Raw genomic sequence first — 17,538 nt, 5'->3', positions numbered from 1 at the left:
TCACAAAAAATGTTCATCTCAGAATTTAAACGTTGTCTTCTTGATTTACCATTAGTAGTAATAATGGTTCCCCCCCCACACACACAAAAATAATGAAAGGAAAAAAAAGAAAAAGAAAAGGTAACTAATGTGAATATTTCTCCACTATATAATGTTATTGAAATGACTATTGAGGAAATGATGGATTATTGCAGGAATTAACAAATTGTTTCTGGGATGCAAGATAGATGCTCCATTATTGGGGGAGCTTCCATTCAAAGAAGTAGAGATGAACTAATGGAAGGACTCTTCCCATGAACACAGCTTTTATTTTATGTATAGAAGTATTTTGTATTTACAAAGCAATTATGTTGGATCCCACATACCACATTTTTAAAAACAAACTCAGTCTCAGAGACTATACATTTTTTTCATGTTGTACATTTCCCTCTTGAAAATGTTCATTGTGAAAGAGATGTAAAAGAAGTGAAGCAACTCATTTTGAATTCATTTTAGAAAATAAAGCTAGTGCTATGTCTATATGTGCATGATATGTGAAAAAATCTGAGATACAGATCTCAAAACTGGCCCTGAAAGACATCCACTTCACCTTTCTCATGTACCATTTCTTTTTATGTTTGGAAAAAGAAAATAAAACAAGACTGGGTGGGACTAGTTCCTTCTTGTATGAGCCTCTAGTAAAAATGAATAAAAGTGTTGTCCTCACAGTACAGATAAAAGGGTGACATTTTGCTTCAGAGTGCCAGTTGTTATCTGGAAGGGTGGCATCATAACAAACAAAACAAGAAAATGCACTCTGAGAAACTCATCATGATGCTGTACATACAACAGGTTTATTAAAGCAAGGCTTACTCCAACCCTGGAAACCTCGCTTGCTCATCAGTTCTTCTTAAAAGGAAATGAATGGGGTGCCACAGTAACTTTAGTTATTCAAACTGTTCAAAAATTTTCAGCCATTTGGGACTGAACCAGCTTTGTTGAATTTAATTCATAAACTTTCCTCTGGGGTACAACTTAGCTACAAGTAACTGTCACATAATTTCATTGATTCCTGGTGCTCATTCCTGTTGCTTCAGACACACAGTGAAAAAATGTGAGTGTGTGATGCATATTTTGAGCTTGATTCACATGTTTAGGGGCACGTTTTGCTCTTGATTTCTTCCATGTATACATTGCCTTCAAAGTGTTTTATTTTAATATGATTGTCTTAATTGTATTTTAAAATTGTATTGTATTTAGCTCATCCTTGGACCAGAAGAAAGATGGCTTGTAAACAAATAATTAAAATAAATAAAAATAAGTATGTTAAATTCTATCAAGTATTTAAATATGCACAAATTTTACATCTGATGGTTAACCTTTTGCATTTCAAGGCTGCATCAAGTAAGTTACCTGAAGACAAAGCACTTTTTCTTATTACACATTGAGCAATATAACCACATATAAAATCCTAAATATTTACTTTACAATAACCTGTAGTTTCTATAAAGATCATTATTTTTATGAGATAAAAGCCAGACAAAAATATAGTGTGCCATAGGGAACATAGATATCAGTGCTATTGTATGAAAAGCATCTGGTCTCTAAGCCATTTCAATTAAATCAGTAATTTAATCAAAAATGTATTTCTTTATCTGACTACATTTTGCATGAAGGATTTTAAAATTATTATTGTTGTTAATGCTCTTTTAGGTGAAAGGTCCCCCAGCTGCCGGAGCATTTAAAGAAAGACCAACAAAGCCCACAGCCTTTCGCAAGTTTTATGAGCGAGGTGACTTCCCAATTGCCCTTGAGCATGATACAAGAGGAAACAAAATAGCCTGGAAGGTAAGCCAGGGCACAGCTGTGACAGCCAGCTGCACTTATTGAAGTGACATCTCTCATTGCCAAAAAAACGTTGGCTTATAAGTAAATAAAGTGGAGTAATTTCTTAGCAAATAGAAGATCGTGGGGGAGCAGTTAGAGTGGCCTCCTGAGTCAGCCATCTACCTTGGCTAACAATTAAATTATATGCTGCAAAAAGGAAGATGACAGAGTTGCTTTGCCTTAGAGAATTGTCTCCTGCTCAATTCATCTCTATTTTTATGAAGATCTGGCAACCCAGCCTATTTCAGGCAGTCCATCAAATGATGGAAGTGGCTGGATACAGTGAGCAGCAGCCATTTATCTCCCCCCAAATTTCACCTTCCTGCAGGACAGTTCCAAATGGAAGCTTTAATTACCTAAATGGATAGGTCAAGATTGTCTGCTCCCTTGAAATGCAGAGCAGAATACAAACGAAGGCAGATTCTCATTCCACGGCTGCACTCCCAGTCTGCAGCATATGTCAGACAGCGTAATCGCTGTCATACGTGCCCCTGTTAGAGGCTGACCTCCACTGCTGAAACCATTATGGTTCCGACATCTCTGACAAAAGGTTAATTGGCTTCAAAATAAATGTATTGCCTAATGACTTCATTCTAATGCAGCAGTGTTCCTCTCTAAAAGGCTCAGTGATGTTATTTGTAAAACTTGCCAATCTTTTAAGTAACTGGAGCAGGCTTTTAAATTTAATTTGAAAAATGAATGCTGATCTTTAACCTGCTCTTTCCATTTAATTATTTTTGTTACAAAAATGACTTTCTGTGTAAGTCGGACACAACTTCAAGGCATGCAACAACAGTGTGTTTATTATTTAATTGTATCTGTAAACTAGGGGAGAAAAGATTCCCAAGAATGAGCATTTGTGTGTGGGGGAGCATGGGACCCCATGCTGCCTTGTTTGGACATTTGAGTAGATCATCCTGAAAATATTTTTAATTTAAACTCTCAGAATTTTGTTAAAATATGAACAAATAAGACTCTTCAGGCAAGACAAGGATGATGATGATGATGATGATGATGATGATGATGATGATGATGATGATGCGGTGTTTTGTTATTAATATGAATTGATAAAGAATCTTGATACACTAGAAAATGTGATACATTTATACCCTGCCTGCAATCAAAACTAACATATGCCTTTGGTTCTGCTTCTAGTTGGGCTAACTAGAGTTAACATTTCTGTCTGATGTAAATAATAGAGTAAGAACAAGAAAAGATTTGCTTTGATAGTGATTAAGCTCAGCAGTTTTATCACAAAATGCACGTAGAAGATTGCTGTAAGAATATCTGTAAATCACATTGTATGTTTTGCTTCAAAATTCATATTACTGATGATGATATAAAGATTTTAACATGAAACTTTATAAGAAGTGACAAGTACAAAGTATAGTACAAAGCATTATACAACAAAGTGTAATGCTTAAGAGACCTGCTCTGAAAAACTGTAATCGCTGTGGAAAATATGGAGTTATAATGCCCATTAGCTTTCAGTGGATCATTTTCCAGCTCTTCACAGGGTGATATATCTGAATACTGAATGTCATTACAATAACTCCTTTGATATCTTCTTATTTTGTCCCAAGGGCATGGGAATGGCAGGACTCCCTAAACCAAATGTACCTCCATGTAGGAATTGCTACGTACCTTGTTTTAAATGGTTTAAATTAATATTTCAACTGTATTCATTTTAAATTGAATTTATAAAATTTTTGTATTATACATTATTTTTGTTTTATTTCAATCTGTACTGTACACCACGTTGAGTCTCATTTTGGGAGAAAGGTAGAATAGAAAATAAATTGTCTATAATTTCTTTTATGCAAATGACTTCAAGTTAGGAATGTGGTCACATGTGAAGCAGCTCCTAAAAGCATAAAGCCTTTTTATCTGGCCAAGAACTGAAGTGATCCTTGATAAGCCCAAGGTTTAAATTTTTATGTTTTAATATAATCTGTGTATTACTTCAGCATTTAAATATTTTTAATTATTTATCCACTTTAAAGATACATACCAAGGTATATAAATGTAAATAAACACTTATTTTTTCCTATGTCCGTTTGAGTGAATAGTAATTAAAAATCTACCTTGCTTCAAGTGAACTTACCCATCTGCAACTTTTGTTTTTTAAACTAAATGTATGTGGCTTTACCCAAAAAGGGAGATACAAAAGATTGCACTAACCTTAGGACCATTTCACTGATTTCCCATGCAAGCAAAATCATGATCAAAATTCTTCAGCCAGGACTTCTACCATATATAGAACAAGAAATGCCAGATGTTCAAACTGGTTTCAGGAAAGGAAGAAGTACTTGAGATCATATTGCAAACATATGTTGGGTAATGGAGTGCATCAAAAAATCCCAAAAGAAAATCACCCTGTGCTTTATAGATTACAGCAAAGGCCTTTGACTGTATAGATCATGAAAAACTATGTATTACTCCTAAAAAATGAATATGCCACAACATTTCATTGTTCTGATGCATAACCTGTACTCAGGACAAGAGGCTACAGTTAGAATAGAACACAGAGGAACAGAATAGTTCCCAGATGGAAAGGGGGTCAGGCAAGATTGTATTCTATCCCTTGTCAGTTAAAGTTGTGTGCTGGAAATAGAAGGAACATCAAAAATTTAAGGTATGTACTTGACACCATATTACTACTACAAAACAGCAAAGACTTGTAGCAAGTGCTGAAAAATGTCAAGAAAAAAGTACTGAGGTGGGTTTGCTGCTGAACATTAAGAAAACAAAAATAATGGCTACGGATGGTTTACATGAATTTAATATAAATGATGAAGAAACTGAAATAGCTAAACATTTTCCATACCTTGGCTCACTCACTTGACCAGAATAAAGATTGCAGGTTAGAAATCAGAAGAAGATTAGGACTTGGAAGGGCAGCTATGGAAGAATTAGACACAATCCTAAAGTGAAAAAATATATTACTGAATACTAAAATTAAGATTGGGATTTTGAGACTAACTGTGCAAAAGAAGTTGTAGCATCAGCTTTCATGGACTTGGTATAATTCCTCAGTTGCATGTAGTGAATAGGTGCCTAGGAAGGACCTTTATAATCTCACTGTATGAATATGCAAAACTTGTGAGTATGGTGATGAAGTGACAAGATGAGGGACAAAGGTAGGAGGAAGGATGTTGTCAAAGGCCACAGTGGGTGGATAACCATATGAATGGTGGAAAGAGTTTTGGAATGTGATGTGTGCAGGATGGGAAAAAGAAAAGAGAAATGATAAACTGACTAAAAGTGTCCTTGTGAGGCCAGGGAGCTGGTCAGCTGGCATGCCATTCCTGCTTTGTTCACAAGGTGGAAATAGTTGGATGGCAAGCTCCCCAGAGGTGGTGGAGCCCAGAGATCTCTTCTGCTGCTCTGGAACCTTTCAGCCAAGCCGTGGGGGTGAGCAGGACAGTCACTGAGTGAAAGTGAATTGGGTTCCTTTCTTCTCCCTCCATATGTGAAGATACTGGCTTTATTAGCTGTCCTGTATTTTTAAATTTTTCCCAAATGTTTTGAATCTTCAGTTAGTTGAATCTGTGTATCTGGAGCCCATGAATACAGCTGGCCCAGTGTAATTATTTTTTTAAAGCAATAATGCAAGTGAAGCATTGAAAGCTAGTAATTAAAAACACAATGCAAGACATTGGTAAACAGCACTTTGGGGCTGAACTGGAAAAGTGTTGATTAGGTAAAGGCAAGAAGAAACAAAAGGCTCAAGTTTTTGCTCAGATGTTTTTTCTACTATAATCTGTGTCTTGAGAAATATTTGTAAAAAGGGATGAAAAAGGATGCATCCAGTTCGGTTCTTGCTGCAAGAATAGCCAGGTTATGAAAGTCTTTTCAGTTAAGGTTGTGAGATAGTGATGATTCTGGTTCTGAGAAAAGGATGCATTCAGGCAAATGTTCTTCCATGTTAACAGTTCATTCTGTGCTGATTCAGCAGGCTGTTTACAGTCAAGGAGTGGGGAGATCCCGGCTTTATTCCAAACTCATATTGATGTGCAAGAACTTAATCCCATCTGGTTAGAGATAGTTTAAATACAGCATTTATTTCAGTGCCAAAGTGCATATTCTTCCTTTTAGTTCAAACTAAAGTGCTTCTAATCAATTTTTTAATTTTCCTAAGTACTTTAGTGGGTGATCAATTAAATCACTATTTATGGATTCATAGATCATTACTCCCATCCATTGCTGTACCATTTCTTTATTAAGCTTGTTTTAAAAAGAAAAGAATTTGAAAACTATTGGAATGAATATGTAATGGAACAAAATTAGCTAGCATTTTGTGTCATGAAAAAACAGAACAAAAGTTTGGAAAGCACGTATTCACAGAAGAAGAATAAAAGGTGACAAAGGGCCCGAATAGACAGGCCAAAATCAAGCTGCTTTGGATCACTTTGGAGGTATGCTATTTAAATGATGCATGCATCCCAAGAGGCCAGAAGCCGCGCCAAAGCCATGCTCCAGTCCTATGGACTGGAACACAGCTTTGGCACAGCTTCTGGACTCTTAAGATGTGTTTATCATTTAAACAGCATACCAACAGATTTTGGCCTGTCTGTTTGGGTCCAAAGACATGAAACACATGGGCTGAAAGAAGTGTTTTCTAGTTGTTTGGGGGGTATGCCATGCCCCCAAAGCAGCCGGAAGTCACTCAAACACCACCCTCCAGTCCAAAGGACTTGATTAAAAAGGAGTCGTTTTAATCTGGATCCTGGGCGGTGTGGCTTGGAACTGCATTAAGCGGTCCACTTTGAGAGTGGGCTGTGCAGTCACTATTGTCCTGGCCAAACTGAAGCCCGATCACGGCTGGAGTTGTCAAAGGCCATTCCTTCCTGACCATCTGCTTTGCCCCAAAGTCCCATGTGGTATGTGATGGTCCAAAACCTTTTATTCCTTAAAAAGCACAATGTGTTTTGGTGTATCACCAATTGGCCTCCTTCAGGGACTATTATAAAATAAACAAAAACATATTAACTATAATTGTGGTATTGAGACAACACATAAATCATTTCTCAAACATAATATCTTAAAAATTAAATAGTATCTATTATACATATAAATATGTACAAGTATTTATCAGAAATTTCATATTTATCAGAAATTTGTGGATTTGCAGTCTGCACTCTCAAAGTGGACCTCTCAGTGGATTGAGAGCAGTGATATATTCGAGTCTTTTAGTCCAAGTCTCAGTTCTCTATATTCAAATCTCAAGTCAAGGCTCAAGTCCTTGCAAGATACTTTCAAATCAAGTGTCAAGTTGAGTCTCAAGTCTGGGAGCCAACCTTTAACAGAAAAAAAGGAGGTGAGGTTTATTTCTTAGAGAGAACAGCAAGTGTGTTAGGCAGTGGGTCTGAGGCAGGGGTTGAGGTCTGCTTGGCAGCCTGTCCCTGCTGCATATCAGAGGAGCCTTCTAAAGCTTCATGCATTTTTTAAAAAGCATGTTTTTTAAAATTTCCTCATGTCTCTCTCCACTTGTGTCTCTCTACAGTACTTTCTTGTATCTCTCTGCAGCCCACAAATACTCCATCATTTTATTTTGTATAAGGGACTTGATTACTGTACAGGAGATCTCTGGGTAGACCTCAAACCACCTGGTTCTATCTTTGAGGTAGCAGCAAATCTCCTGATAGTTGTATCACTTCTATCTCCAGCTTCATGTCCTTTTCCAGACTCACAAATGTACATATTACACGATATGTGTTGTAGCTCCAAGGGTTTTGGATTTCAGAATTTCAGATAAGAGAGACTTAACCTGTATAAACAAACACACACCAGCTTTTTAAAGATGCATAGTTGTATTTGTACACTAAAACAACAGTCAGGGTAAAATAATATATTCTTAATCCTACTCTGTGAATATTGATTGGGCCTAGTAAAGTCTATGCCATAGCAGTGGTGGCAGCAAAGCATCCACATAGTGTTGTCCAGCAGAGCTATTTTGAGTGGTTAGGGGCTTTCTGCATTTCTCCCCTCAAGAGTAGAAGAGAAGAGTTAAGAGGTGATATGATAGCCCTGTTTAAATATTTGATAAGATGTCATATTGAGGAGGGAGCAAGCTTGTTTTCTGCTGCTCCAGAGAACAGGACCCGGAACAATGGATGCAAGCTACAGGAAAAGAGATTCCACCTCAACATTAGGAAGAACTTCCTGACAGTAAGGGCTGTTCGACAGTGGAACACACTCCCTCGGAGTGTAGTGGAGTCTCCTTCCTTGGAGGTCTTTAAGCAGAGGCTAGATGGCCATCTGTCGGGAACGCTTTGATTTGGATTTCCTGCATGGCAGGGGGTTGGACTGGATGGCCTTTGTGGTCTCTTCCAACTCTATGATTCTGTGAGTCCCACTGTGGGAGAAAGACAGGATATAAAATTTGGAATGAATGAATGATTAAATAAATAAATAAATAAATAGTAAAGGGCTTTCCCGCTCTCTCTGCATTTTTCATGAATGGGAAAATTATTTTATCAGGTAAAGTATCTAGTTTCCTGATTGCTGCAATTTGCCATGGGAAGACTAACAAAAGCCTTGACAAAGGTTCAGCACTGATGAATTATAAATATACTTTTATGGTCCAAATTAAATGTAACACTAAACAGATCACTAGGGAAACCTATCAAAGTTTTAAACATTAATAGCAGGTCTTGAGAGACCAGTTTTTTATTGGAATATCTCTGGGTGGGAAGGGTTTTCATCTGCTGCCATGGCACTGTCAAAAATCCTATCCATCTTGCCACACACACTGTTTGTTTCAAGAGAAAAGCTCCAGTTGCCTTCCAGGAGAGCTTTCTTTCTCTGTGGCTAATAACATCAGGAGAGGGATTTTTGGCAAGACACACTGTGGTCCCAAGGAAAGTCCCCTCCCTTAAAGGTCAATCATTAAAATGGGTTTAGCAGCAATGTCTTAAGTTTCATTATGAAATTTGTAGTACTCTCTGACTGTCCTTGACATACCAAACATGCTTGCTGTGAGTGATCAGACATGCGAAAGATGAAAAGAAACGCATTTCCCCTACTAAATCCAGGATAAATGACTCTGTGCACCTGGATACTATACAAAACACCAAGCTGGTAATAATAATAGTGCCTCCTCAGGGATCGTATGCACTCTTTAGAACAGGCACAGATCTTGCATTCTCTGTAGTGGTCCACTTCCCAACTCACAACACTGTGTATTGAAGTGGAGGTGGAACAAGGCTTTTTACATAGTCTGAGTAGCTAGACTGGACCGTAGCCAGGTTAGTGAATGATCTCATTGAAATATGCAGCCACCAAGTGGCTGCTCATTTCATTTACATGGTAGAAGTGGCCCTGATAAAGTGTATCATTCTAGATAACAAGAGCCGGAAATGGTATTCTTCTGTTTAAAAATTATGTTTACATTACCACCCTTAGTTACTGTTGAGTTTATTCCAGATAAAAATTATTATTTAACTAAGAAACCGAAAACTAAAAGTTATAAAAATATGCAGGATTAATTTCACGCTCAAGGCAGTTATTAAGATGGGAATAGATAGTGGCTGCATATATCATGGTTAGTATTATTTGCAGAATGAAAGATGAAGTAATATACCTAAATGAACATAATTTTAAAAATTCTGTAATTTATTAGCTACCTATATTTGACACAAATGATCTCAGCAATTTTTGGAGGGAGAAAAACTCACTATTCACTGTTCCATATTGTTTTTTGGTATTTGAGGCTCATAGACATTTCTCTTTCAGTGGTTTCATTTGATTGCAATACACTGCTCTTTCTTTCCATTATCTTCATGACTGCAATTCAAAGCATTTGAAGAAATGTTTTTCCTATCCCTTTAAGTAAAGTATTCTGTTTGGTAAAGCAGTGACGTGTACATTGATTTAACATCTGTACAATTTATTTTCTCCTAAAGAATAAAGGATGTTGCCTTGGAAATGCCCTAGTTTTCTTTTACTAATAGACCCTCACTACTATTTGAAAGTCAACCATTAGGAGGAGTTTTTTTTCTAAAGACCTCTAAAGAGAAATGATAGTTGTGACACAGAACATTAATGCCTCTATTATTAATTTGTCTATGTTGTTACATGGGAGACCAGAGAACATGCAGTGCTTTAAAAACTAATTCTATAGTGGGGGGGTTTTCTGTACATATTTTAAAGCCATCCTTTTGCTTGATGCATATTGCAATTTTTAAAAAACTTTATAGACTGAAAACCTACTCATGTATCAGAAATAACTTTGATTTAAATTTGTTAAATGACCTCTGAAAAATAGGTGAAAGGGTTTTTTCCTCTCTCTCTGCTGAATGGGCTAGTGCTCTCTGCTTGTATAATTTATGTGAGAAATTAGTGGGAATGGTTCTCTTTTATGGAGCTGTGCTGCTTGTAGCAAGCCTGCAGAAACAATTTCCCCCCAAGCCTCCATCTGTTCTTCAAACCAGGGCATATGCCATCTCATCGAGCTTGAAAGTCAACTGATTTATAACTCCTGAAAAGTGCATAGATTGAAAAGAAAGGTCGGCTGCTGCTCTGTGACAATGATTTGTTAGGCACTTGGATAAAGACAATTCACATTACTATGGACCCAAGGGGAAACACGCAGTGTTATAAGCTTCAGAACGTAGTAGATTGGCAGCCAGGAGGAAAACAAATGGCCCCTCCTCTTTCAGTTAAAACAGCCACTTCTATTCCAAAAGGGAGCATGCCTGGCAGGTAAACGGAAAACATTGGGGAGACATCTTGTTATCACAGTGTGCTTCAGATCTGATAGCCCATTTCTCCCCCAGCTATAAAGGTTGCCATCTACAAGTGTTTGCCCCTGTTGCACTCTAATCTTTAAACTGCACATGGAAGCATCAGTCTTAAAAGAACTGAATGCTGCTTGTCAGGAGGTAAATTTCTGTTCAGTGCCACCCATGGTGCTTTGATAAATTTTTCGTTTCTGCCTGGGAGGTGAATCCAAAGTCCTGTCCCAATTAGAAGCATAATGAATGGCTTAATCTCTGTCCTATCACCAATCCTTCTCCCTCTTTCTCTTATTCAAGGGCTACAAAGAGAGAATATGGTTTGGCAGGTAACAAACCAAATCAAATTGACAATGTGACCATCAGGAAAATCAATGCCTCTTTTGATGTTTTCATTTGTGTTGGTGAAATGCAATGTCCCTTCTTATGTGACACCTTTAGTGGGAAAACGAGGTTTCAGATCCTTCTAATCTTATACAGGCTATATTTTTATTCAGTTGCTATCTTCCTCTCAAAGCATACTAGCTAGTGCTTATAAAAATATTTTAACAAGTAGTGTGTTAAACCCATTAAATCTACCCAGTACGTAGAGAGACTTCTATGCTGCTTCTCAATGACTGGATTTGAAATACATAATAAAACAAGTTTACAGTCACCTGGTATTATATAATAGGTTAGTGTACTGAGCTTTTTGGTAGTGATTGTTTCAAAATACCTTCCCCAGTATAACTTAATAAAAAATTAATTAGAGAAGTATTTTGATATCACTACCATCTGAATCCATTCAGTTCAGAATAAGACTATCTGTACAACACAGGTCCAATACTGCCAGCTAAACTATTTCAGATGACAGTATTACGGCCCTGGTGGTGCAGTGATTAAATGCCTGTATTGCAGCCACTCACTCAAAACCATAAGGTTGCGAGTTCAAGACCAGAAAAAGGGCTCAAGCTTGACTCAGGCTTGCATCCGCCAAAGTTGCTAAAATGAGTACTCAGATTGATGGGGCAAATTAGCTTACAGTTGTAAACCGCTTAGACACTACTAGTCTTAGGCAGTATGAAGTGGTATATAAATGAAGCTTGTTTGTATTAGAGAAGGAAGGCTATAAAATAGTAGTGTCTTAATGGAATAGAAAGACTTTTCCAAGTGTATTTGGAGCAAGGGTAAATGGGCCCTTCTTCAGGTAGCCATATCTCTTGGCTAAGCACATAGGTGCTCAGGGCAGTGGTTTTCAAGAGGCTGCATCTTCCCTGCAGACAGCAAGGGTTTTAACCTTTTGAGATTCTTGCTTTGTACCTTTGGCTTGTGCTATCCTGATTTTAGAGTAGTTCCCTAGGATTATATTTGAAGTTCATTCAGAAACTAGGGACAGGCAGGGAAAGGCTGTTATCTCTCCTTGTTTCTTCCAAAAGATCTATTGCAACATCCCACTCTGTACTTTTATATATATAAACACAAAATAGCAAGAGCAGGCACTATCACAAACCCAAATGATTCTCACCATTTCATGATGACTTTAGATTTGTTCTTTTTGCCGTCAGTGTTGCACAGAGCATATCTTTGAATTTTTCATTTCATTACTAAGGACCATTTGCTCTGCCTTTTTTCTTTTCTTGTATTACTGCTAGGCTCACGGCTGAGTGTGTGTAGAGGATGTGGTCCTTGAAAGACTACATTGTTTGGGATGGGAATTTCTAAATATTTTAAAGGCACCAGATCCCATATAATCTTGGAAGCTAAGCAGATCCGCTCTGTGGTACTTGGATGAGAGACCATTAATGCTATAGGCTATATTTCTGAGGAAGGGACGGGAAAAACCTCCTTTGAGTATTCCTTGCCTAAGAAAACCTTATGAAATTATGGAGTTGCCATAAGTCAACAGGCAACTTGAAGCTGCATATATGTACGTGCGTGCATGCGCGTGCACACACACACACGAACCACAAATGTTCCTGCTTGAAAGAGACAGTGCAAGTAGTGCAGGGATTGTGTGAAACTCCTTCTATCTTCCCCAGCAAAATTTGATTATAGAGTTCCTTTTCAGAAGTGAATATCTCTAGTATTCCCAAAATCTGATAGCCGCTGCTTTTTTTCTGCCTGGCAAAAAAACAGAAAAGGATGTCAGTAGGATGCTGCATAGAGAAGGAGCAATGTGGTCAATTCTGAAGTAAAGTGCCTTTTCTAAGACCATTTATAGCTGCATTAAACTACTGCTGTTCAAACCAAGAAGTGCAATTCAGCTTTAATTTCCTAAATTTAAACAAAAGATAGTGTATTGAATGCTTGCTAGAAAGCAATTTGCTGGGACAGGCATCATAATGTAAGCACTGCCTTGTTGAATCGCATCAAGGGCCCGTTTCCACTATGATTTAAATTGATTTGTTGATTGGCATATATGTGCCTCGTTCACACTGGAAATGGTTTCAGACCTGACTGCGTTTGCTCTGAGCCGCAATGAAGCGAGGCAAATGCAAAAGAATAACCTTTTTGGGGGAAAAGTGGTTCTTTTAAAAATAATTGATTAGAAAATGTGTTCAGCAAGTGGGAACGATGGACCTGAATTGCATCACACTGGAGGGGAGAGACTAATGGCAGAGGGCTGGCAGAGGGTGTAACCCATTTCGTCCCTGGTTTTGGGGAAATCTCCCATTTCCCCCCTCTCCTTTCCCAAGACCAATCCTACATTCCAACCTTTTATCCATAAGGAATTCCAGAATGTCCTCCATTCTGAGCTGGGCCCTTGGTGAGAAGGAGGCCATTTGGAGGTTGCCGTCCCTGGCTTGAATGGTGGCGGTGGCAAGGAGAGGCATCTCTCTACCCAGGCCCATTAAACCCCTGAGGAGGCCCAGCCAGCAAAGGATCCACGATTCAAATCCCCACTTAGCTAGGGAAACCCTGTATGAGCTCTGGGTTCATAGATAGATAGATAGATAGATAGATAGATAGATAGATAGATAGAATCCAACGTCGCAGTCCTATAGCCACTTACTCGTAAGTAAGTGCTATTGCAATAGGGAGATTTACACCTGAGTAGAGAGCCAGGCTGGTGTAGTGCCTTGAGCGTTGTACTAGGACTATGGAGACCAGGGTTTGAATTTCCACTGAGGCATGGAAACCCATTGGGTAACCTTGGGCAAGACCCACTCTCTGATCCTCAGAGGATAGCAATGGCAAACCTTCCACTGAAGAAAGTGCCCATGAAAACTCTGCAATAGGGTTTACTTAGTGTCATCCTCCTTTCCCAGGACCCATCCTACATTCCAACCTTCTGTCCAGGAGGAATACCAAAACATCCTCCATTCTGAGCATAACGAGGAAGCATGAATTTATATGCGTGCTTTTAGCTTTTGGATGTGTGTGTGTGATGTCCCCCATTTTTGCTGGCAGGTCCTCCATTTGAGTTCAACTCTTCTCTCTCTCTCTCTCTCTCTCTCTCTCTCTCTCTCGTCTCTCCTCTCTCTTTCTTCCCCCTCCCTCCCGTGGTGGCTCCTCAGTGGCTCAAATCTTTGGCCTCAGGCGGAGGGGCTCCTTCCTTTCCAGTCGCACCAGTGCCTTCAGGTACAGCCAGGGAGGATGGGCAGCAGGGAATGATGGGGGGTGGGGGGTGGAGGTAGGGTTGCTCTCTCAGCCTTTTGGAAGAGCCAGTACAGGGTTTCTCTCCCCTGCAGCAGAGCTAGCTGGCTTGTTTTCAGGTGGGCTAGCTTTCCCTATTTGTTGTTGTGTGCCTTCAAGCCCTTTCTGACTTACAGCCACCCGAAGAAAACATGGGTGTCTCTTGGCATATTTGTTCAGAGTGGGTTACCTTTGCCATCCTCTGAGGCTGAAAGACTTGCTGAAGGCCAGTGACTTGCTGAAGGCCACCCAGTGGGTTGTTATGCTGTAGCCCTCCTCTGCACTTACTTGAGTAACAGTCCCCCATGATAGGATTCACCTTGTGTGTGGCTGGGCTGTGTGCCTTCAAGTTGTTTCAGACTTATGGTGACCCTAAAGCACTGCCGGCCCCCGCCTTCCTCCCCCTCTGTCCCTCCTCTCCCCAAAGGCTGCTTGGCGGGATCTGCCGGTCCCTCCCTCAGCTTCCTCTCCCCCAGGGTTGTTGGGCATCGCCCCCCTGCCCAATCCCAGAACCCCCAGACCGCCTAGTCCCCGAGAGGCTTAGAAGCTCTGGAGCCCCAGAGATGCTGCCCAGGTTGGTACTAATGACGTGTAGATGAGCATTATATGATTGACATTTTTTTAAAAAAGACTGGCTAGTGTGAATGACAAGCGTGTCAAAAAAGACATGAATGCATTCTTGAAATAATTTGCTTCCATAGTAGGAACTAAGAATCAGCTTGAATCGATTCAGAGACCTGGTGTCAATGCGACTCACAAAGCGATTTAAATGCAAGTGGGAATGGGGTCCAAGTGTTAAAGAAAATGCAACATGGGATATACAGTGAAAGAAATAAAACATGTATGTGAGAGTCAGGGTGACTCAGCAGAAGCAATTAGAAGCCACACAGGTGTAAAAGGTAATGCAATTAGCAAGTCCTAAATGCCAAGGACAGAAATGCAAAGTGGATAATTGAACACACCTGAGAATTGTTAAGTGGACAAGGTGAAATGATGAAATCATTAATTGTGGGTTGAACCAAGAGAACCAATGAGAGTGGTTGTACACGCCCACTGGGTGGATACTGACAAGAGTGGGTGGTGTTTTTCCAATGACTATAATAATGGCTATGAATCCCAATGTATTTTGTGGGTAGTAGTAGTGGGTAGTAGTGAGTGGTATTGGAGTTGTGTTGGATAGTTTTGGAGCTGTATATAGTAGAATAAAGTAGATCTTTTATATAAGACTACTGAGTTGTCTGGTGTCTTGGGTGAAGATACAAGAGCCAGCAAGATCCTGAAGAAGTGTGAAGACTTCTGTGGAAGCAAGAGTGAGAAGGCTTGGAGAGTTTGTCAGGGTCTTCAGCCTATTCTCTGTAACTCTGCTGCTTTAGAGCAAAAGCTTTAACCACTGACCAAAACTGGTCAGCGCCGGTGCGTAACAAGGTGGTGAGTTCGAGCCAGAGGTGAAGAGCTACAACTCCCATCATCCCTGACAAGGGTTATGGGCCCAGATACTGCAGCACCCAGCATCCACAGAAGCTGAAAGTTCCAGAGAGTGGAAGACAGTTTTGTGGAAGACAGATCAGAGCAAGCTGTTTGCGCTGCACTGATAAGCTCCGTGAGTAACTCCTCCTGTGTTTTGATTAAGCCCAAAAGGGGTCAGCTGTGCATACTCAGAAGGACTGTGTCAATTGAGTCACTGCACAAATTAAGATGGAGACTTTGAAGTTTAGTAAATTGAACAGAAGCAACTATTCCACCTGGAAGATTTATGCCCAGTCACTACTTGTAAAAGAAAGTTTGTGGGCCACAGTTGAAGCAGACGCCAATGAAGCCACGAAAGAGAAAGATAATAAAGCCAAGGCTTGTCTTTTTCTAATGCTGGAAGAAGACTTGATTAATGACGTAAGGGATAAACAGACCGCGAAAGATGTGTGGGAAACACTTCAAAGACTACACACTCCTTCGACTGCCTTTGCAAAAATGCTATGGTCTAAGAGAATTTATAGGCAGAAGATGGCAAAAGGGCAGTGTGTGATAGAACATTTGAAAACAATGCAAAACTTGTTTGTGCAGGCTGAGCTAAGAGGAGTGGAAATAAGTAGAGAACAGCAGTGTTATATTTTGATTGAGTCCTTAGACCCTTCTTGGAGCAACATTACCAATGCTTTGCAAAACTTACCGACAGAAGAACTAACGAGAGACTTAGTTGTGGCCAGGATTCTGGAAGAGAACCAGAGGAGGTTGTCTGAGAGAAATGACCCAGCAACTTCTAAGAGCGTGCCAAGTGAGCAAGCCAAGCCTGATGTGCGTGGGCTGGAGCAGGCAGCTTCTTCGAGGGAGCAAAGAAAATGTTTCTACTGTAAGAAGATAGGACATCTGCAGAGGCACTGCAAGCAGTTTGCTGCTGACAGAAGCAAGCAAGAAAGCAGATGGCAACCACGGCACGGCCAGAGGCAGAAGCAGTCCAAGCCGCAATTTTTGAAGGACAATAAAAATAATAATAAGGGGTTTGCGACCATGATTAAGGAAAAACAAAATGCAAACTCTAAGTGGCTTGTAGATTCAGGAGCTTTGACCTCCATGTGTAATAACATTAATTTAATTAGTGATAAGAAGCCAACCAATGTAAATACGGTAGTTTTGGCTGATGGGAATGAGCTCAGTACTGTAAATCAAATGGGGACAGTTTACATTCCAGGGCTGAAAGAAAACTTTAATGATGTTTTGCATGTAAAAGAATTAGAAAACAATTTGTTATCAGTGAGCAGATTAACAGACAGAGACTATGTAGTCACATTTGAAAAGAATCTGTGTAAAATAACATTGAATGGGGAATTGCGTGGCATAGGTTTGAAAAAGGATAAGCTTTATTTCTTGGAAGAAAATGTTGATAATTACAAGGTAGAGAATGCTAATAGTATTGATAATGTGCCATTGCACAAAGACTGCATACATGAGCTCCATAGAAAATTTGGCCATGCAAGTTTCAAGTGTTTAAAGAATTTAATAAGCATGTGTCCAGATTTAAAAGTAGCAGAATGTAGAAATCATTTAGACTGTACTGTTTGTAATCAAGTGAAGGTCAGAGCTTTTCCAGTAGCTAAGAGATCTAAGAGAATTGCTCAAAGACCATTTCAGTTTGTACATGCTGATGTAGCCCAAGCTAATTGTTTGTCTTTAGGAGGAAGCAAATATTTCCTAGTAATTGTGGACAGATATTCAAGATATGCTTTTGTAAGAATATTGAAAAATAAGTCTGATGCTGGGCAAAGTTTAAAAGCATGGGTAAGAATGGTGGAAAGGCAATTTGATAGCAAAGTTGGGACTATTGTTA

At 39.4% G+C, this 17,538-nt stretch overlaps 1 protein-coding gene across 4 annotated transcripts in view; it reads left to right on the top strand.

The window, feature by feature from the left end:
- PACRG (parkin coregulated) overlaps positions 1 to 17,538 on the top strand; it is a 286,639-nt gene that overhangs the window by 53,919 nt on the left and 215,182 nt on the right. For all 4 annotated transcript variants that reach the window (XM_089530071.1, XM_089530068.1, XM_089530070.1 and 1 more), the window contains exon 2: positions 1,693 to 1,827. In XM_089530071.1, coding sequence (XP_089386197.1) covers positions 1,693 to 1,827 — 135 coding nt within the window. The remainder of the gene's footprint in view (positions 1 to 1,692; positions 1,828 to 17,538) is intronic.

This window comes from Sceloporus occidentalis, unplaced genomic scaffold (assembly GCF_023333645.1).
Source record: "Sceloporus occidentalis isolate IW3139 unplaced genomic scaffold, rSceOcc1.0.p SCAF_6, whole genome shotgun sequence".
NCBI lineage: Eukaryota > Metazoa > Chordata > Lepidosauria > Squamata > Phrynosomatidae > Sceloporus > Sceloporus occidentalis.
The sequence above is the reverse complement of the archived record's forward strand: the minus strand, read 5'-3'. Positions and strand labels throughout refer to the sequence as shown.